This window comes from Apteryx mantelli, chromosome 12 (genome assembly GCF_036417845.1).
Source record: "Apteryx mantelli isolate bAptMan1 chromosome 12, bAptMan1.hap1, whole genome shotgun sequence".
Classification (NCBI taxonomy): Eukaryota; Metazoa; Chordata; class Aves; order Apterygiformes; family Apterygidae; genus Apteryx; species Apteryx mantelli.
Window position 1 is genome coordinate 13187971 of NC_089989.1, and position 20180 is coordinate 13208150.

At 64.5% G+C, this 20180-nt stretch overlaps 2 protein-coding genes across 3 annotated transcripts in view; both read right to left on the reverse strand.

Moving 5' to 3' along the window:
• Positions 1–322: 322 nt before the first annotated feature.
• TMEM115 (transmembrane protein 115) lies at positions 323–5297 on the reverse strand. The gene is made up of 2 exons (XM_013944465.2): positions 4149–5297; positions 323–1873 (listed from the first exon to the last, which is right to left on the reverse strand). Exons 1-2 carry the CDS (start codon positions 5000–5002, stop codon positions 1678–1680), a joined length of 1050 nt encoding a protein of 349 aa, XP_013799919.2. The 5' UTR covers positions 5003–5297; the 3' UTR covers positions 323–1677.
• A 693-nt stretch (positions 5298–5990) lies between these two features.
• CACNA2D2 (calcium voltage-gated channel auxiliary subunit alpha2delta 2) overlaps positions 5991–20180 on the reverse strand; it is a 273384-nt gene continuing 259194 nt past the window's right edge. For both annotated transcript variants that reach the window (XM_067303266.1, XM_067303267.1), the window contains 16 exons: positions 16467–16527; positions 12766–12863; positions 12301–12391; positions 12116–12178; positions 11771–11874; positions 11199–11297; positions 10933–11027; positions 10642–10689; positions 10454–10525; positions 9973–10125; positions 9743–9795; positions 9267–9322; positions 8995–9118; positions 8607–8716; positions 8237–8325; positions 5991–7853 (listed from right to left, as the gene is read on the reverse strand). In XM_067303266.1, coding sequence (XP_067159367.1) covers positions 7725–7853; positions 8237–8325; positions 8607–8716; positions 8995–9118; positions 9267–9322; positions 9743–9795; positions 9973–10125; positions 10454–10525; positions 10642–10689; positions 10933–11027; positions 11199–11297; positions 11771–11874; positions 12116–12178; positions 12301–12391; positions 12766–12863; positions 16467–16527 — 1445 coding nt within the window. In that variant the 3' untranslated portion in view covers positions 5991–7724. The remainder of the gene's footprint in view (positions 7854–8236; positions 8326–8606; positions 8717–8994; positions 9119–9266; positions 9323–9742; positions 9796–9972; positions 10126–10453; positions 10526–10641; positions 10690–10932; positions 11028–11198; positions 11298–11770; positions 11875–12115; positions 12179–12300; positions 12392–12765; positions 12864–16466; positions 16528–20180) is intronic.

Here is a 20180-nt window from a genome sequence, read left to right on the forward strand (position 1 = left end):
CACCCTGCTGTAAGAACTGAGGCTATCGAGGTTTGGGGTTTTTTCTTCTCAACTCAGCAACTAAAATCCACACCTACTGCAGGCAGGTGCTTTGCTGCAGACCCTCGGCTCCCACGGACCTCTGCCCAGCCCTGGTGGCAGAGCAGCCCTTGGGGTGGGAAGGAAACCTCCCCCCGCCTCAGCTCTCCTCCCCCCGGCCTGCCCCGAACACAAATCCCAGCCGGCGGCCCCGGCCCCGCGGGCGCTGCGCCCTGACCCGCGCTCCGACGTGGGAGCTGTGCCAGCAGCAGGGGGAGGCTGACTCAGGGACCAGCCCAGAAGCTCTCTTTGAAAGAACTGTTTATTGATACTGAAATTTCTGTGTTTTTCCTGGTTGACAAAACCTTCTTGTGTGGTCCTTTAAAAAAATAATCATGACACCATCAACCCACATCCCAGGTTGGGAACTGCCCAGGGGATCAGGAGCTGGAAATGGCACAGCCGGCTGGGACTGGCTCTTCAGGGAAGCTTTTCCAGGGAGCATCCCCTCCATCCAAAAAAGTCCATCAACACAGAGGAAGGAAAACAGAAGGGGGAGCCCATATTCTACCCGCAGGAAATACAACCTGGTGCCAGAGGAGGCAGCAAGCGCCCCACTGTAAAAACTAATTCCAGCTTCTAGTATAATCTGACAAATGGATTAGTCGAGCAGCAGCTGAGGGCACTGGCTCCTTCCAGAGGGCTTGGCTTCCAGGGATATGAATCACTGCAACGGAAGAGGAAGGAGAAAAGAAAACCAACACCACAAAACGAAGCCCCTCTCAGACCTCTAGGAAAAGTCCGGGGTTGATTCCCGTCCCACGTGCTAACTGCAAAGCTCCCGAGCGGGAGCTCACACCAGGCCACTGCAGCCGCAGGAGGTGCTGAGCAATTACCTTCCTTCTGAACAGGCTTCTCAATCTCCGGCCTGGCAAACCTCTAACTCAGGGCTGATCCTGGCAAGCTCCTGCCAGAGCGCAGGGGAGGGTCAATACAGGAAAGGGATTTGGAAAGGAAACCCAGGAGCCCTCCCATTCCTCAGATAAGGAACTAAAGTAACTTCAGAAAGGAGAGAAAGAAGTTCTGGGTACTCTGGACAACCACTGTTACAAAAAAAGAAGCAAGAAAGTGCTCTCTCACTTGCTGATTTTGCTCCTGTGGGCGCCGTGAGGTTACTTTGTGGTCAAGCGCGGAGGCCGCGGAAAAGGGAGCCTATCTGTTGAGCACGGGACAAATCTGAGGCCGGATCAGCCCAATGTCTCCCTCCCGGAAAGAAAGCCCCCGCTGCCCGCACAGGACGCCCGCCCTGTGCTGATGGGAGCCGCACGGGCCTGAACTGCGGGGAGCGGCCTCGAGAAAACCCCCGTCCTCAGAAAGGGAGGCGGCGAGAGCCGGAGCCCCGCGGCAGCGAGGTCCTCTCCAAGGCGGCAGCGGCGGTGGCTGGCACCCTCAGCCAGTGGCCGCCTGACGCCCGGTGCTAGCCACGTGCGGCGATGAAGCGTTGGCATGAGGCAGCCCCCTGCCTGTGCCGCAGGAGGAGTCCCTGCTCCCCGCAGGCAGCGTCCCGGGGAGCAGACAGCGCTGGGAGAAGACACGAGGGTAGTTAGCAGCTCTCCGGCACAGAGACGGGGCAGGGAAGGGAGGTGGTGTTTTCGCAGGTCACAGCTGGGATGGGGCATCCTCAAAAGTGATTAGGCTGGACTCCTGGCTGTTTCCTTTCCCTGCCGCGCTGGTGTTGGGGAGCAGCGGGCTCTCTGCCTTCGCTGCGTCCTCCTCCTCATCCTCCATGCTAGGCCACGCTGACTGGTCCTCCACGCGCTTCAGTCGCTCGTTCAGCGCCTTCAGGGCCAGCTGCCTGCAGAGCAAGGACACAGGCAGGATTAAGCCCCGCGCGGCAGGGACAGACGCAGGGCTGAGCTCCTGAAACAGCCCAGCCCAGCCCAGCTGCCCACCAGTGGCAGGCGGGGGCGCACGGCTCCCCCACAGCTGCCATCCCCACCTCTGTTCCCAGTCGTTTCGCCCGGCCTTTCTTCCCCACATCCGGCAGCTACCAGGAGCCTGCCCCCGCTCGCCCCTTCTGCCACGGCACTGGCAGCAGGGAGCAGGGGCAGAGCAGGCAAGAGAGGCTGACAGGTCAGAGAGGGACAGAGAGGCTCGGTTGCTCCCCTCCCGCAAACCAGAAGAGGCAGGGCACGCTGCGGGTGCCCCACCAGGCCGCCGACAGTCATGTCTGGCTGCCCTCAGCTTGGGGACAGGGCGACTTCCCAGGGGGCAGAGCCAAGGTTGTCCTGAGCGCCCTCGGCTCCCCTAGGCCCTCACAGCTTCGCTGACCCTGCTGCAGGACACGCAAAGCCTTTACCCCGAGGAACTCTCTGCCCGCGCGCCGGCCAACTGCGGGCGCTCACCAGCGCCGCTCGAGGCCCGCCAGCCCCGCTCTGCGACTGGGAAGGTGGACGCGCTCTGAGCCCCGGTGTGCGAGCGAGCAGGGGGCATCAGCACCGGCCTCGAGCTGGCTTTAGCCATCGCCGAGCTCTCTGTAAGCATCGCTCTGCTGCACCGGCTCACGCGGGGAGCCAGCTCCTACAGCTGCGCAGGTGAGCAGCCACACGGTCGGCCGTTTTGCCCGAGGAAGAGCACCCACTGCTCGTGCCACCCCTGCCCTCGCTGCCCGAGGATGTGTGTGGCGCTGTAACGGCGGCCCGGGCTGAAGGCGAGGAAACCAAACCTCTCCCCTCTCCTCCTCTCTCTCTCGTCCTCAAGCCCAGGGGCGCGCAAGGCGCCAGGCAAATCCAGCACCAGCTCCTTCCTGGCAGGAGCAGGAAAAGGTGGATTTTGAGAAAGCAAAGGGTGCTTGGGGCGCAGGCTTCCCCCCCGTGCCACTTCTCAGGGGGAAGGCAGAAGCCACAGCTCTGTGCAGGGGTCACTCTCCTGCCAAAACACCGGCAGGGTTTGGAGCCGGGGGGATGTGGGCCGCTCCAACAGAGGCGCCTGCCACAGAGGGGGCAACTCCGCACCTCGCGCTTCGCCAGCCATTCACGGTTATGCAACGGGGCACCTGACGCGGGGTGGGCGAGAGGCTGTTTCTGGGCGCCCGGAGCAGACTGCCGCGCGCAGCTAGGACGGGCCTTGCGAGCCCAGAGGACCTTCAGCTCCCGCCCTGGGGCGGGCGCACACAGACAGCCTGCATGGACGGCTCGCGCCTGCCCCGGGCAGGATCCTTCCCCTCCGAACACAAGAAAACATTTCTGCTCCAACACAAAGTTCCCTTGGCACGTGGTGTACTCAAACACTGTCAGATTGTGCAAGGGTCACTCCAAGAAAATGGGGAAGAAGAAAGGCAGAAAAGCAACAGGAAAAAACAGAGAGCTTTGCCTGAACCTCTTGGTCTTAGAAATGCAACGGCTGCTTTTCCACGTACGAGAGAACCAAGACGTAGAACTGACTCAGCTGATTTCCCCGTCACACGGAGATGAGGGGTGTGGAGAAAGCAGGCAGCAGAGGCAGAAAAGGGCAACCAGGGCCGGATGAGAGCACGGAGCTGGCTATGCGCTGTCCTGTCAGCACCCAGAGGGACCATCAGGCTCCTCAAAATAAACGTGGGCATGTTCATGGGGACCACAAGCCACGCGAGCAGGAACCAAGCGACTCCCCAAGAGTTCCCCTTTGCTCCCTCAGCTCCAGAACAGCACCAGGCCTGGGCAGGCCCCCATCTCCACCACACGGGAAGGCCATCCACCACTTCCCCTAGGGCATCTGCCATTCTCTTTTCTACCTTTAGGGAGTCTCTCTGACCCAAAAGCCTTGCCTATCCCCTTCCCAGAAATTTCCCCGTTTATCCTCCGCCGTGACCCATGAGCCAGGAATGCTTTTACCACCGTGCAGGGCAGTTCTGCTTTCAAAAGAGTAGGACAGTAACATACCACCACTGCCCACCCACAAATGCTCCCCAGTCACAGCCCAGAGGGCAGCCCAGAGCAGACACGTCTGACAGCTGATGAACCCGTGGAGAAGGCCTCCCCTTAGCACCTGCAACCCAGATCTCCCCAAGTTAGGAGGAGCAGATTTTTAAAACCAACCCTCATGGCCAACAAACATATCCCACCCAAGCAGGCAAGGAGAATAAGCAATACCTTCTCCTCTCAGCATCCTGGGGATCTGTTCCTGGCAGGCTGATGGTGATGGACGACGGGGCACCCACATCGTAGCGTTTCACTGTTTTCCGGCAGACTTTTACCTTCACCAAGATGCTGTGCACCAAATTGGCCACCAGACCCACCACTGGCTGCAGGATCTCTGGGAAGAAAGTGGCAAAGGCGAAGTGGTCTGACATATCTCCACGGCCTCTACTGTGCCGCTGGTAAAAACGGAGATAGACCCAGCTGGAAAGGACCCCGAAGCCATAAGAGGCCAGTACATTGCTCTCGATGAGGGTGGTGAGCCGCAGAACAGCCAGGAGAAGGAGCAAGAGCATGGGGACAACTTTCATTCTCACTTGGGGCACCTTCAGGACAGTGCTGTCACCCATGGTCTGCTTGAGGGCCACCAAGACTCCACCGAGGAAGCCCAGCATGCCATGGATGCGGACATCAAACAAATATGAGAGATGGAACGACGCCACATAGGTGAGGAAGTAGGCGAAGGCTCCCAGGAGCCCCACAGAGACGTTCACCACCACAAAGAAGATGAGCAGCTCCAGCGCGCCCCAGAGGGGCTCCAGCAACCTGCCGGCCACCACCACTGTGGCCAGGCTCACTGCCACGTCCCACACGTGCTTCTCCGCCAGGCTGTGCGTCACCAACGTCCAGATCCAGAAGTTGGGGGGGAAGAGGTAGCCGGGCGTCACTCCCAGTCCGTACACCGTGTCCACCGCGAAGGAGAGCAGGTAGAGCAGGATGACAGCGGCGCAGATGGACTTCACCACCACGCTGGTGCTGGCCAGCGCAGCCAGGAAGTGCTGCCGGGCGACGGGCAGGTACCGGTTCATCTTCCGTCCCTACCCGCCCAGGACCCTCAGCGCACAGGCCCCGCGGGGAGGCGAACGGGGCCGCGGCCCGCAGCGGCGGCCCCTCCAGCCCCTGCCGGGACGACGGCGCCGAGCACGCCCCGGCGCGGCGCGGCCCGCAGCGGGGGCAGGCGGGGAGCACCGCGGGGCTCCTGCCCGGCCCCCCGGGCCCGGCCCCGGCCCCGCGCCCGGTGGCACCGGCCCTGCCCTTCCGCCGGGCCCTGCCCCTCCGCCGGGCCCTGCCCCAGGGGGGCCCCGCCAGGCCCCGGCCCTAGCCCGGCCCTGTCCCCCGCCGGTTCCCGCGCCCCCGCCGGGCCGGCGCCCTCCGCGGCCCCGTGCGGCCCCGCTACGGCCCCGCTGCCGCCGCCGCCCCCCGGCCGGGCCCTGTCCCCGGCGAGGCCCCGCTCGGCGCCGCTAGGCCAGGCCAGGCCGGGCGCGGACAAACAGCGGCCTCGCGCATGCGCGGCGGCGGGCGGGGCGCGGCCGCCCCACGGCACGCCGGGACGCGCAGTCCTCCAGCCGGCGGGGCGCGGCGGGCGGGGCGCGGTGGGACTACCCCTCCCGGCGTGCCGCGCGGTGGGGCGGGCCGGCCGCCGCGGGCGGCGCGCGGGGGCTGCTGGGAGGTGTAGTCCGGGGCGGCGCCCGAGGGCCGCGGGGCTGGGCGCGGCGGGGCGACACGTGGCAGCGGGGCCGCGGGGGGACACGGACACGGGGGGGGCCATGGTCATGGGGGCCCGGGCTTGGCACACGGGGGACACACGGGGGACACGGGTGGGAGGGACATAGCGATGGGGGGCACAGACATGGGAGGATGCGGACACGGGGGGCTGGACACGGGGGGGGGCAGTCACGGGGGGCACGGACACGGGAGAATGGACGGACGGACGCGGGCAGGAGGGGGCCCCGGTGTCCCGGCCCCCCCGGCCCCCCGTGCCCGGGCGCCGCGGGGAAATGACACAGCCGCTGCCTGTGAAGTGAAAATATGAACATTATTTAATAACTGAGTCTCTGTAATAAACCATTTGAAAATATTTTACAAGGAGTCACACACACGATATCTTACAAATTGTCTTTTTGTTGTTTTTTTAAGTTTTCCAACTCTTCTGTACAAAAAAAGAAAAAAACAAAAAACCCCAAATTAAAAATAAATTAAAGAAAATCAATTAAAAACCCAAAGCCTTTGAATGAGCAGAGAGAAGCTTTCCAGGTGGGGAACGGGCAGGACGCGCTGCCCGGGGCCGCGCAGTCCCTCCGTATCATCGCTCTTTAACTTAAAATAGACTGTATATGTATATATTTATAGTTATGTATAGGTGGCGGTATTCTCGAAGAGCACCTAACTAGACTATAGAAGTACGCACACTCCCGGTAACACAGAGCCAGCCATCTGTTCAAACACAGTTCCCAGAGACAGTAACCAAACACACACCGAAAAAGCTACAAGCAGAAGGACCAGTAATTGCCCCCGTCGCTACCTGGGGCGGGCGCGCGGGGGGCCGGGGCAGCCACGGCGTGGGGACCCCCGCGGCCCCGCTCCCCCCCTCGGAGGCGCCCGCACGTGGCGGTTTCTTTGGCGGGGATGCCGGGGAGGGGGGGCGAGGGCAGGAGCGGGGCTGGGAAGGATGGGGCAGGGCGGACAGGAAGGATTTCACAGTGATCTGCAGAACGGAAAAGAAAGAAGAAAAAAAAAAAACACTTTTTTTTTTTTTTTTTTTTTCCTCCTTTTCACCCCCATATCGGTGCCCAGGAATGGATGAGAGCAGATGACGTGAGCGCGAGAACCGAGGGCTCGATCCAGTCCTGGCAAAGGCAACGTTCGGCTCTCCCTCGCCTGGGACCCAGCCTGCACGGAGCCCTGAGCCCCGCGGAGATGCTGCAACCTGCTGTCCTCCGCCGCGGTGCGCGCCCGAGCACGCGGGAGCCCCGGGCACGGCGCCGGGGGCCGGGGAGCCCCCGCGGCCCCGCGACCACCTTCGCCACTGAAATAAATAATACTGACCAGGACAGTCAAGTCAAGTTCTTTTTTCTTTTTTTTCTTTTTTTTTTTTTTGTGTCCTTGTTGCTGACAATAAATACTGTAATTCTCCAGGCTAAAATGTCGGAAACTAGATGTAGAAAGATCTGGTTTAAAATCCTCAGGCTAAAAAAATATGAGCAGTTTGGACTAAAGGTGAGCGGCGGCGGGATGGAGCAGTGGCGGCGCCGGGGCGGGAAGCGGATGGAGCGCGCCGCAGGACCACGACAGCGCGTTTGGTGGAGCTCGAGAAGCCCCAGCGAGCGGCTGAGCCGGCAGCTAAGCGGTGCTTCGCTTGGCACGGAGGCGCGAGCCTTTGCTCCTCTCTCGGGCGCCGGCGGCGGCGCCCATGAAGCCCAAGTCCGGGGGCCGCGGCGGGGAAAACACCGACCGCAACCCCAGCCCCGGGGGGGCCGCTCCTCTTTGGATGTGGCCGCCGGCGCGGAGAGCGTGGGGTCCTGGCACCGAGCCGGGGGCCGCTGGCGGCCGCGGGGCCTCCCCGTGTTGGGCTGGCAGCCGATCCCGAGCCCGGAGCGCGCGACTCCCGGCTCCCCGTGCCGAGGAGGAGGGTCACCGGCCCCAGCGACGCGCCGAGGAGAAGATGCCGCTCCCTTTCCCACCACGCCTGGAAGGGGGATGGAGATGGCGTTGGAAACAAAAGAAACGTGGATGCGTCGGCCGTGCGGGCGCTTAAAGGCAGGAGGCCGAGGGCAGCGGGTGCCGGCTGGTGCTCAAGTAGAGGAGCAGCAGCTGCAGAGACAGCAGGACCCCCAGGGAGGGGGCGAACGAAGCCCCTCGGCCGCAGTCTGAGGTATCTTCCTGGGGAGGCAAGAGGGAGAGGGGCCGTGGGGCACGCCGGCCGGCACCGCGCCTCGGCGCCCCAGCAGCACCGCCGTGGGGCAGGGGCCCCCACCGCCCTGCCCCGGCCCTCGCCGCACCCGCTCGCCCGCGGCCCTGCTGCCCTGGACCCCCACGGCACTGCTGTCCCGGGGCCCCATGGCACTGACCCCCCCCCAGGAGGACACCCCATAGCCCCATTGCCCTGGGGCCCCCCATGGCACTGCCCCCCCAGGAGGGCACCCCACAGCTGCCTCGCCCCAGGGCCACCCATGGCATTGTACTCCATCGCCCCGGGGCCGCCCCCGGCACCGCTGCCCCCAGGCCCCCCCCGCTGCCCCAGGTGCCCCCCAGACCCTACGTACTGTTGCATTGTAATCAAAGCAGATGTGGGGGCCTTTCCGGTAGCGGGGCCTGTCCACCAGCTCACACTGATTCGGGTCTCGCGGGGGAGCTTCGCAGGTCAAGGAAACAAGAGGAGGGTGGCGGGGGCCGGGCTGCGCGGGGCCGGTGCCCACCTGGGCTGCCGCGGCGGGCAGCGCCAGGCTCTCCCGCCGAGGAGCAGCTCCCTCTGCCCCAAACCCCCTGCCCTGCCCAGCTCTGCAGCCCCCTTTGCTCCCGGGGGCACCTGAACCACAGCAGACGGTGGCCTGGTGTCACCCGGGGCTGGCTGCCACCTCCGCGGGCATCCGGAGCCCACCAGCCGTTCACCGCATCCCGGCCATCAAAGGATACCTCTTATCTCCGCCTGGAGCAGCTTGACAGACTCGCACTGGCTGCACATCGGCTTGTCGGCCACCACGAAGAGCAGGTTGGTGTTAGCCAGCCTCTGCGCGTGGAAGAGCCTGCGAGGGTGCAACGGCTTCATGTTGCCCTGCCTCCTCGGCACTGACTGGCCCCCGCGCCCCGGCCCTCGTGCGCGGACACCTCGCGCGGGCGATGCACCCCATACGCTTTCAGGGTCGGGCCCTGCCTGGAGGAGCCCTGGGGATGTCACCGTCACTCCATAGCTCACGGGGACACCATGGGATGTGCAGCCCCCCTGCTCTGTCCTCTGCCGGGGCTCCAAGGCATTTCACACCGGGGTCCCATCACTCAACACACACAGCTCGGGCAAACCCACCTCGAGCAGTTCCCGCAGTCGATCATGGCATTGTAGGTGGCGTTGACGGTGCTGAAGTAGTACTGTGTCTGCTTCATGATGCAGCTGGTCTCCCTGGACTCCATGCTGTCTGCCGTGACATCCTCTGCACCGGGGCACACGCGCGGTGGGCCACGAGGCTGGCCGGCCCCCAGGAGCAGTGCCGGGCCGGCAGCGCCGCGGGGGCTGCAGAGCCTTGCCAGCTGTGGGACCTCCCCATCCCACCCGCCTTCCCCATCCAGCCCGGGACTCACCTGTCTGAAACCAACTGCTGTAGGTGAGACCATACAGGAACTGCTGGAACAGAGACCTCGGGAAGGAGAGAGCGGCCGCATGAGCCAACGCGACCCCTTGGATATGCTGCCCGCCACGGGCATGGCAGGGCCCGGCCGGGAGCTGCTCTGCTGGGGCCACCGAGCAAGGAGGACCGTAACCCTGGCCACGCAGCTGCACCACTTCCCAGGGCGCCTGGCCAAAGCCAGGGACCTCTGGCAGTGTCTGGCCACTGCCGTGCTCAGGCAGCTCTCACAGAAGCCCGTCAGAGGGCCGGGCAGCAGCAGCAATGCCCGTGCTGGGATGGCCTGGTTAGCCACAGGACACCCTGACGCAGAGAAAGCAACCTGGAGGTTTCCCCGTGACGGTGTCCGACTGAGCAGAAATCACCCATGGGATGGGTGGGCACTGCTTGCCCTGGACCTCGGAGAGGGGACGAAATGCTGATGGGACTTACCAGGCTGCGGCTGAGGTCCACCAGGCGAGGTTGAGGAAGTCTGCCATGGTGGGCTAGGAGCAAAGGAGAGCGAGGCAATGAGCCAGTGTGTCCCCACTGACACCCACGGCCCCAGAGCCCCGGCCCTGCCACAGTGCAGAGCTCCCGGCAGCTCGCTGGACCCTCCTGCTGCGTTTGGCTGTGCTTCAAGGTGGCTGCGATTCCCCGTGAGAAAGCTGGTGGGCACTCACCACGAAGACGCCGCGGGGGGCAGCACCTGTGTTGCTCTGGGCCTCGGGGGCACACACAGACTGGAAGTCGTAGGACTCCTTGCGGGTGTAGAAGGAGTTGTTGTAGAGGGCAGACATCAGGTTGGCATCCACCTCGCTGAAGAACTTGCCCACCTGGGAGGGGGACACACAAACGGAGTCTGCACCCAGCAGGAGACACGAGGCTGCAGGATGTGCTGGTTTCCCATAGTGGGGACTCAAGCGAGTGTTGCCCAGCGTCACATGTGACACAAGTTCAGAGGTCTCAGCTCCCTGCTAACAGCATACACTGTTCATACAGCCATGACAGGAGTATTTTTGGTTGCCCTTACCGAGCCAAGTGTTAGCCCAGAGGAGCGAGGAGGTGAGACTGAACGGGGTTTGAACCCCAGGGCCCTGCAGCTCTTTCCCATCTGTGGCAGAGCCACGTTTGTGGTCCAGCCCACGGCAGGGTCCCACTCACCTGGTACCAGTGATCCTCCTGGTTGGAGAGCACCAGGAAGCCTCCATCGTCGATGAGGACGCAGATGAGGTCCTGGGGAAAGAGGGCAGCATCAGGCCACCCGCTCGGGGCGTGCAAGGGCTGCCAGCCCACGGCGGTTCAGCAGCCACGCCGGGGCAAGCTGCCCCAAACCCTGCCCCTTGACCCACCTTGTTGTTGGCCTCACAGTCCATCTCACAGCTTGTCGAGGGGTCGCACTGTCAGGCAAAGTGAACGCAGAAGGACAGGTTAGCGCGGCCTCACCGTCCCCCGCTGCCCCGGTGGGAGGGGACGTGCTCCGGGGTGCAGTGTGGGGAAGGGAGGGGGCCGGGATGCGCAGCCAGGCCACGGGCACCATGGCCGGGGAGCCCAGCCCGCGTCCCGGCTGAGCGAGCCCTGTGGCCCTCCCTGTCCCCGGGGCCGTGCCGGCTGGGAGCGATGCAGGAGCCCTGGGGCCGTACCCTGCGCGTGCCCAGCTGGTCCCGGTCTGTCCGGTTGCTCGCCAGCACTTTGAACTTCTCTGCCCAGGCCTCCAGGTCCAGTTTCACTCCAACCACTGCAGGAGGAAGAGAGGGTGCCACGGCCAGCGGGGATGGGGGTCAGGCCTCCTCCGCTCGCGCGGCCGGCCTCGCAGCCGGCGCTCGGGGCCGCCTTGACGCTGGCGCCGAGGGTGCTGCGGGGCTGGGGCTGCCCGGCGGTGTGGGGCGCCCGGCCTGCCCCTGCCCACCTGCTGGCTTCAGCGTCTTGCCCCCGATGCTGAGCTCCACGGCGGTGCTCACCAGGATCCCGATGGTGTTGTTTTCCAGGTCCAGCCCTCGGTAGCCGGCTGCGGAGGCAAGGGGCAGCCATGAGAAGGCAAGCGGGGCAGGAGCAGCTGCAGGGCAACTGCCTGGCTGGACGGGAGCCGCCGGCCAGCCTCTGCCCCCATCCAGGGGCTGGGAAATGCTCCTGCCAAGCATTCTCCGGGCTCGCCTCTGCCTGGACGCTGCGTGGGGCATCCCACGCGCCTGGCCTGGGACGGGGCACACTTGGAGGGCACATGCACCTCACCATGCTCCCAGAGGGCCAGACAGCAAGACCGGCCCCACCAGACACCTCTGCCAGCACCGGACCCAGGCCCTGTCACCTTGCCGCTGTGACCGAGACCGGCAGAGAGGCCGAGGGGCAGCGGGAGCTGGGGCATCCTGGGGGAAACATGGATGCAGCCCCCTCCCAGCGAGCGCTGGGGTGGGTGCGCGGGCTGGAAGCCAGGCGCGCTGCCCCCCCCGGCTGCCCTGCGTGCCCTGAGCTGGCACTCACCGTCCCGGTAGGGCGGTTTGAAGATGTAGCCCTTGTTATCCAGACTCCTCCGGTAGAAGCTGGCATTGAAGGGCTCCGGCTCCTCCTCCCAGTCGTCCGCAGCCCTGGAAGGGAGCGGCCGCAGCCGCGGGGTCTTACTTGGGCCTGACCTTGCGGCAGACGGCCCGTCGCCGGCCCCGGCACAGGGGAAAGCCGCCTCTCCCATTGCACTGGCAGCGCCTCGTCCTCAGCCGCGGGGTGGCTGCCGGCTGTGGCCAGGAGCCGTCCTGGCCGCCCGCACCACACAGCAGGGCAGGCTGCCGCGCGGGGCCGAGGCCGGGCAGGCGCAGGCCCCGGGGCACTTACTTGTTAGGGAAGACGCGGGTGATGCCCCCATCAGTGGCTGCGAAGACAGCCAGGAGACTGTACCTGCGGGGAGAGGAGGACGGGAGCGCAGGGCGTCAGCGGGGCTTGGCTCCCTGCCCAGCGCCCTCCCCTCCGTCCCCTTCCCCTGGAGCCTGTCCCGGCCCCCTCGGGACCCCCATGCCTACGTGTTGAGGTCCTGGTCCTTCCAGACCCGCTCCACCAGCTGCTGCGTGATGCCCGTGTCCAGGATCAGGTTGTGCAGGAGGAAGTTGTCGCCTTGGGAGCGAGGAGGAGGAGGAGGAGGTGAGAGTCAGGCCTCTGCGCGGCACCCGCAGCGCCACCGCTCTCCCGCCCCAGGCTCCTCGCCCCTGCCCGCACCTCCTGCCCCGGCACCGGCTCAGCGATGGGGAACCGGAGTCCCCGGCACGGAAGGGCCGGAGTGCGTGAGGCCGCTGGGACAGCCGTGCCCGTGGCGGACCAGTGTCGCCCGGCGCCCCTCGGGCACCCGCAGCGAAACGCCCCGGCCGCGGCGGAGCAGCGCCGCGCTTGCTGGGCGCAGGGCTGAGCCCCGCGGGCATGCTCCCCTCCCCTCCCCGAAGCCGCCCCCCGTCCCTGAGCCGCGCCGCCGCCGGCTGGCCCTGGCTACTCACACTGCTTGGAGTCTGGGGTCACCTTTTCCATGAGGGCAATAAAGTTTTCCAGGAATTCGGTGTTGTTATCCGACAAGTCGAGGTCTTTGCAATACTCTCTGGGAGTAGGGTGACAAGATTGGGAGTTTGGAAGGATGGAAAAGGCAAGGTCAGTTCCCTCCCCGGCAGGAGCGCTGCCCTCACGCCTCTGCCGCCCGCTGCCCGCCGCCCGCCGGGGGCCACAGGGCCACTGCCAATGCCCGGCACGGCCCGGCCACGCGCTGGGTGCTGGGCCCTGCCGGGGCACGCGTGAGCGAGCCGCGTGGCCGCCTCTCCTGCACTGCTCGGCATGCCGATGGGGGAGAGCCCGGCTGCCGCGGACACGGCCCTCGCCCTGCCTTGGGGAAAGCCAGCCTGGGCCCAGCCCAGGCCTCGCTCGCTCAGGCCCCACACGCTCGTGCCATCAAACACCATGCTGGAAGGAGCCTACGCAGCTGCTGCGCCCCACGAAACGCCTCCAGAGGGAGCGTCTGCCCTGCCGCTAGAGCCGGGGTGGCCGGGACGGAGGGGACAGGCGCTCGCTGACCTTGGAGGCGCCGCGGGTGGGCGGCCGTCAGGGCCTGCGCCCTTCTTCCCCGCGGGCCCCCAGGGCTTTCGGGTCCCGCCGCCCGTGGCGCTGCCCCGAGGCCCCCTCGGCTCGGCGGATGTGACGGCGTGCCACCACTGGCGGCGTGGGTCACCCTGCTGCCCTGCCATCCCGGCCGCCGAGCTGTCGCAGGCCCGGCCCAGTGCCTGCCCACGTCCTCTGAGGCGCTGGGGCTTCGCTCCGGAGCAGCGGTGGCTCGTCACCCCGCCGCGGCCCCCGGAGCCGCCGCTGCCACCTCCCCTCAGGAGGGCCCGGAGCGGTACTGTGCGCCGGCCCCGGCCCCGCCGCTGGCACGCGAGGCACCGGGGCCCTGCCGCCCCCGCAGCCACCGCTGGCGGCCGCCGAGCCGAGGGGCCGCAGGCTGCATCCGACCCCGAGGAGACTGCCGGGTGTGGGGTCTGTGCGAGCCGGGGCCGCCGGCCGCGCTCTCCTCCCGGGAGCCGCACTGGGCGCCCGCACAGCCCTGCCACCGCGCTGCTCGCCCGGGGCCCCGTCCCGATCCCGGCCGTACTCACCTCCCGCGCCGGGAGGGCTGCGGGCACGGGGCGGGCATGGCGCACCCGGCTCGCGAGGCGCAGGGCGCGCTCCCCACCGGCTTCCCCAGCGCCGCCCCGCGGGCCGGGTCTGCTCCTGCCCGGGGCGGGAGCGACGCCGTGCGGGTGCCTGGCACCCATGGCTGCGGCTGCCGCTGCCTCGGCTCGGAGCGGGGCTCCCCTCGGGGCGGGGGAGCAGGCGGGGGGTGACGGGGCGCGGGACGGCACTGAGGGCCAGCCGTGCCGGCCCCGGGTGCCCACAGCAGGGTGCCCCGTGCACGCGGACGCTCGGTCGACGTATCTGCACCCTCCGCGCAGACAGCTGGGTGCTGGCTGCGCCGCGTCCTGCCGGCCTCGCTGCCGAGGCTGCGGCGCTCACCCCAGGGCATCGCTTGGCCCCTGGCCCCCTCCTGCACCCGGGGGTGCCCACGCGAGGGGACACGGCCCTGGCTCCCTTCGGCGTGACCCAGGCCACGGGGCAGAGCACGGCGAGCGGCTCTCCGGAGCGCCCCGACCGCCCCGAGCTGCACCCCGCTACTGCAGCCTCTCCGTGCCGGCCGCCGCCGCTGTGTCGAGGGCCGCCCGCTCGCCCGGCTCTCCCACCACGCATCGGCTCTGGCCTCGTCCGCCAAGCTCCAGCTCCTGGACTCTCACGACTCCAGGAAAAATCTCGTTCGGAGGAGAGAAAACGGCAAGAGAAACAAGACGGCGGAGAGGAGCTTGCGAATGAGCGGGACAACGAAGCTGGGGCGCCCCGGGCTCCCGCCGCAGTGGCCTCCTCTCCCCAGCGTGCCAGGGGCACCGTGCCCTCCCGCCTCCTCCCGCTTCCCGCCTGGAGCGGGGAGCACCCGGCGTGCCTCTTTGGCCACCCCTATATCTACACGAATGCGTACGGATACATGTGCTTACACACCCACAGAGAGAAAACATGGGATATACGGTTTCTGAAAATTACCAGTGGCCAGTGGACATACTAGAATCGATGGCGGATCATACAGTCGGAGCGGGCCGTGGGGCCAGCTGCCGCCGCGAGCGGGCGCCCGGGCGCAAATTCCAGCGCTCGCCTTGCTCCCTGGCTTTTCGTGGGGCTGACGCTGGCCGGGCCGTTCCCAGCGGCGAGCGTCAAATGCAAACACTCAGAGAGCATTTTCAAACTTCTCTTTTGGCTCCGAGCTCTGCTATTTTGACTGCGAAAGCTCCGAGCACCCATGATGTGGCGTGGTGACCCAACGCCTTCCTGATGAAAAACCCGGGAATCCATCACGAGCTTCTAACAGCACCCTGAGGTGGGCAGTTAGAGGTCAGACACACTCCTCTGACCTTGGTATTCGACATCACCTTTGCATCTATTTTATCACATTTATGGGTCCATTTTTTAATAACATGATTTTTATGTTTCTAGTTAACATTGTTTTAGCTTCCACGTCTCAGCACTCACTCACACTGCCCTTAGGCATCAGCTGTGGACCAAGGAGGTGCCACACTGAAAAGTCAGTTATGACACTGGGGTTGCACTATACTAAATGTACGTTTTGCGGTAGTTTATCAAGAGTTAGTATAACTGACGGATGCACGTTACAACAGTGCTGCCAGGAGCACAGTGTGATCAGGAGGCTACGGGGTACCTGCAGGCTTAGCGGGCAGCCATGCACTGTGGGATAAACCTCCTGAGGTCTCCCAAAGTCGCAATGATAAAGTATCTACTACCAGGTTATTTAGCTGCTATAACCATGCATACGTATACTTGTGACTAGCTGGTAATGTTAATTAAGGCTGGTCACACTCGGCCATGTCTTCTGCACGTCCTCCTCCACCCATTTTGGGCTGGGTGCGCTGGCAGAGCCCTGGGGGCTCCCTGTGCCGCGTCACCAGCCCAGTGCCGTCCCGCCTGCCTTCGACATCACTCCTTCCCAAAGCGGCATTTTTGCCCTGCTGCTCGGAGCCCAGCCAGTGCCGGCCGCCCAGCTGGGAGGAGGCACAGGGCAACTCGCCTGGGCAAGAGCACCTGTGCGGCGAGGTGCCGGCTGTGCCAGGCCGCGGAGCCTTTTGCCGAGACCCAAGACTCGGCCCGGGTGGCACTGGCCGCCCTGCGCCCGGGCATCACCCTGAGTGCGCCCAGCCTGCCTTTGCCGGCGTGACTGTATGATGCCACCGCAATCCTGTTATGGCTGCTGGTGTGGTCTGCTGCTCCGCGGGGATTTTCAGAAACTATACCTATATATGCACATGTATACAGGGGGCTATACAGTGTACATATATACCGTGCTGTATGTAACTGGGCACAAATGGACAAGTGCTGCCACCCCCGGTGGGGACCGGTGCCAGCGCCCAGGTGGCAGCGCCTGTCGCTGAGCGGCACGCGGGCGTACGACACACACAACGACAGGGGAAGACAGGCACGATGAGGCGGGCGGCGCGGGCGCCGGGGCGAGGGCGATGAGGCAGCGGGGTGGAAATGGGGCCGGGAGGCGAGCGAGCCCCGGGGCCGGAGTGGCGGGACGGCGGGTGGATGCACACCTCAGCAAGCTCACACGCAAAGCTACCTGGGAGCAATGAATACATGTCCCTCCGACTCAAAGCTGTTTGGCAGCAGGTATTCAAAATCTGCAACAGAAAGGCAACGTTATCCGGCAGGGGTTTCAAACGAGGCAGGGCGCTCGGGGTGAGAACACGAGAGAGACGGAGACAGAGAGAGAGAGGAAACGGAAAAAGGCAGTCCGACAAGTTACTGGTTTTGGTAACAAGAGAGAAAGGAAAGGCAATCTGCTGGTAACTTGCACCACACAGGAAGGAAAGTTATAGCCAATATGTTGCCAACATTGGGAGGATTTGTCGATTTGGTCAAATTTGCTCATTTGTGGTCTCAATGCAGTATCTCGGTTCGGTGGTATATGTATGGATACGGGCTGTGTCGTTACGTACACACATATACACACATACACACGCACACACATATATATATGCGCACACATTTATATATATGCATGTTTGGCAGGTCGTATGGGTGTCTCTCTCTTATTAGGCTCGTCAACACGAAAAGGGACTGCATGCTATGCTCATAGCTGAAAGAGAGTCACTACAACAATTTGTTGTAATAAAGAAATATTTGTCAGGCATCAACATGGCCAAACCAGGGACCTTTATGAAGACAGTCCAACCAGAGGCTCGCCCGGGGATCAAAGCGATGTGCAATGCACTGCGGGCTCCTGCCGGCGGCTGGCAGCTCAGCCCGGCCACGCGCTGCCCCTTCCCTCCCTCCTTCCCTCCCTCCCTCCTTCGCTCCCTCGCTCGGGCCGGTGGGACAGGCTGGGAGCGGGAGTGCTGGATGCAGGGCCAGCCCTGGCGGGAGACGCCGCTCCCCAGGCACGGCTGGCGCTGGTGGCGGGCGCCTGGCCCCACTTGCCCGGTGGGGGGATTTTGCAGCTGGGCACCGGGGCACCCAGTGCGCTCGCGCCCTGCCCGCCAGCGGGGCGCTGGGTAAGCTGAACCCAAGCCAGTGCGCCCGAGCCAGCGCTCCAGGGCTCAGCGCGGCAGCCGCGGTGCTGCGGAGAGCCCGGTGGCACCGGCGGCGGGGGGCTCGCGGGCGCGGGGCTCCCCTCCCGCGGCGGGCGTGCGCCGTCCTGCCTGGGGCCGACCCCTCGCCCTCCCGCCGGCCCCCAGTGCATTGCACGGCCCTCGGCAGGGCAGCACAGCCGGAGGTTGGACTGTTGTTCGCCGAGGGACTGTAGGCGGGGGCTGGATACAAGCCGATGAGAGGAGGAGGAGGAAAGGAGTACAAAACAGTCGTACTTATTCCATCAGCATTGCCATTACAGGGGCACCGGGAAGAGGCAACTCAAGGCTGATAGAACAGGGCTGAGGGTGAAAAGTCGCCACTTGACCCTCCTTAGCGCGTGCGGTGGCTCCTGCTGACCGGCCAGGCTGCCTCTGCCCCCTCCCGTCCCATCCCGTCCCATCCCCGGCGAGGGCTCTGCCCCTGCAGCTGTCCCCCGCCTGCGCCCGTGCGTGGGTGCTGCGCTGGGGCGGTGGCGTGGCACCGTGCGCGCCGGGGCTGCGGCGCTTTGCCCGCTCCCACCCGCCGGCTGGGGGCACCTCGGGGCCCGCGGCGCGGCCGTGCCGGCTGCCTCCGGGGGGGCTGGGGCTGGGCCTGGCCCCACGCGGTGCTCAGGGCGGGCCGTGGGGCTGCAGAGGGCCTCTGGGTTCCCTGGGACGCCTCCTGCTCCGGAGACTGGCTGTGTATCGCGGGGACGCGGGGCAGCCGCCAGCCGGGCTGGGACACGGCCCCGGGTGGCGCCGGGCAGTGCCCTCCCCAGGGCTGCGGGAGCCGCGGCCCTTCTCCGCGCGCACGCGGCCCGGGCCGCTGGGGTGCGGGGATTTCGGGGCAGGGGCCTCCTTGCAGCTGCCGTAGCCGAGCAAGCATTGCCCGGGGGGCAACCGCGGGGAGGGGGGCGAGTTCACCCGGGGCTTTCTCGCGCCTGCTTCTGCAGGGCCAGAAACCCCAGCGGAGGAAGCGGCTGCAAAGCCGGGCCCGGGCTGCGGCTCCTACGTGCTGCAGCGGGACGGACGGACGGACGGCGAGGCTGGCCAGCCCCACGGCCTGGCACCCCTGGGAGCCCCCCGGCGCCTCCCCCCGCGCCCCGTCCCTGCACAGCCCTATCCCTTTCAGGTTGAGTTGTCTTAGGAGGAAGGAAGCACAGGAGCAAGGATGGGGAGGGAGGGAGGGCGAGAGAGTCGCAGGGCAGGAGTGAGAGAGGGAAGAGAAGAACAAGAAAAGGGTTTGGCAGAGGAAGAGCAGGATAATCAAACTAGCTACGAAAAACCTCGTCGATCCAAAACAGGACAGTTTCGTATGAGATTGGCTCTTTAACGATATCGAATTGGATTTCTGAGCAATGTGCAGGAAGGGAGTGGGGGAGTAATTGTGATAAAGCTCTCATGAACATAACAAGACATGTTGCTTTCAAATAAAGGGTGAACTGGAGGAGTGGAGGAGGAGGAGGAGGAAGGGAAGGAGAGTTTGGTGGCGGTTTGCAGGTTCGGCGTGGCAAACGGGCAGGGAAATGGGCAAGCAGGCTGGGGAGAGGTGGGGAGAGTCGTGGAGGCAGGGCTGGGTGGAGGGACTGGACACGGGGCGGGGGACGGGGTGGTGAAGGTTAGTGGTCTAAGACTGAAAATACTTGCCCTTCATTTTGATGTTTGGTACTGTGTGAATCCACCATAGAGAGAAAGCAAGAAAAACAACAAACAAAAAAACAACAAACAAAAAAAAAGGGGGTTGGGTGGAAAGGGGGAAGGGGGTACAAACAATATTTTATTCAATCGCTGTTTGAATAAAAATATTGTGTATCATAATCATACCAAAAGGAAACCTCTTGCAAAGAACGACATGAAAAAGAAAAAGGAAAAGGAAAAGGAAAAAGAAAACAGTAAAGAAATAAAAGGCCACAGCGAAATAATAAAAAAAATGTAAAGATATAACTAGAGAAATATATATATATATATTCAATACTCAAAAGGAAAATGAGAGTCAGCAGCAAACACTTGCAACAGTCTTGATATAGAAATGTTCTTACTGAGTTAGCAGGGCATGCAAAAAGTCGAGGTTAAACGAGACAGAGGGGGAGGGAGGGCAGGCGGAGAGCGGGAGGGCAGGAGGGGCACAGCGGGTCCGCGCCGGCTGCGGGGCCCGCCGAGGGGACCCTTGACCTCGTGCTGGGGCCGGCCGCCCCGCGGGGTGCCGGTGGGGACGGGGCTCCCCGCGGGCGTCCCGGGGCTCCCGCCGCTGGCGCCGGGGCACGGCCGGCAGGACCCCGGGGACAAGCCCCGAAGCCACCGGGAGCCCGGGGAAGGAGGTGCTGCCACGGGCAAGGGCCACCAAGGAGAGAGAGCCGGGGCGCCGGTGGGAGAGGAGAAAGGGTCCGGCTCACCCCCTGCAGGACAGGGCCCTCGGGAGCAGCGTGTCCTGTGGCGGGAGAAAAGGCTTCGGGAAGGGAGAGGGAGGGAGAGAGAGAGAGAGAGAGAGAGAAAGAGGGGGGCCAGGCTAACACACAAGTACACAGATTAATCAGAAATGAAATAAAAACCAGAAACCAACCAAAACTCAAATCATAAAAAGAATAGTGGCTCAAAACAAAAAAAAACAAAGAATCATAATAAAAATAATAATAAAAAAAAGGAAATAAAAAGATCCATGCAAACTTTCACAGGCTTTCAAATTAACTGGCTGCTACAGAATTATCGGCTAGTCCCCAGAAAGC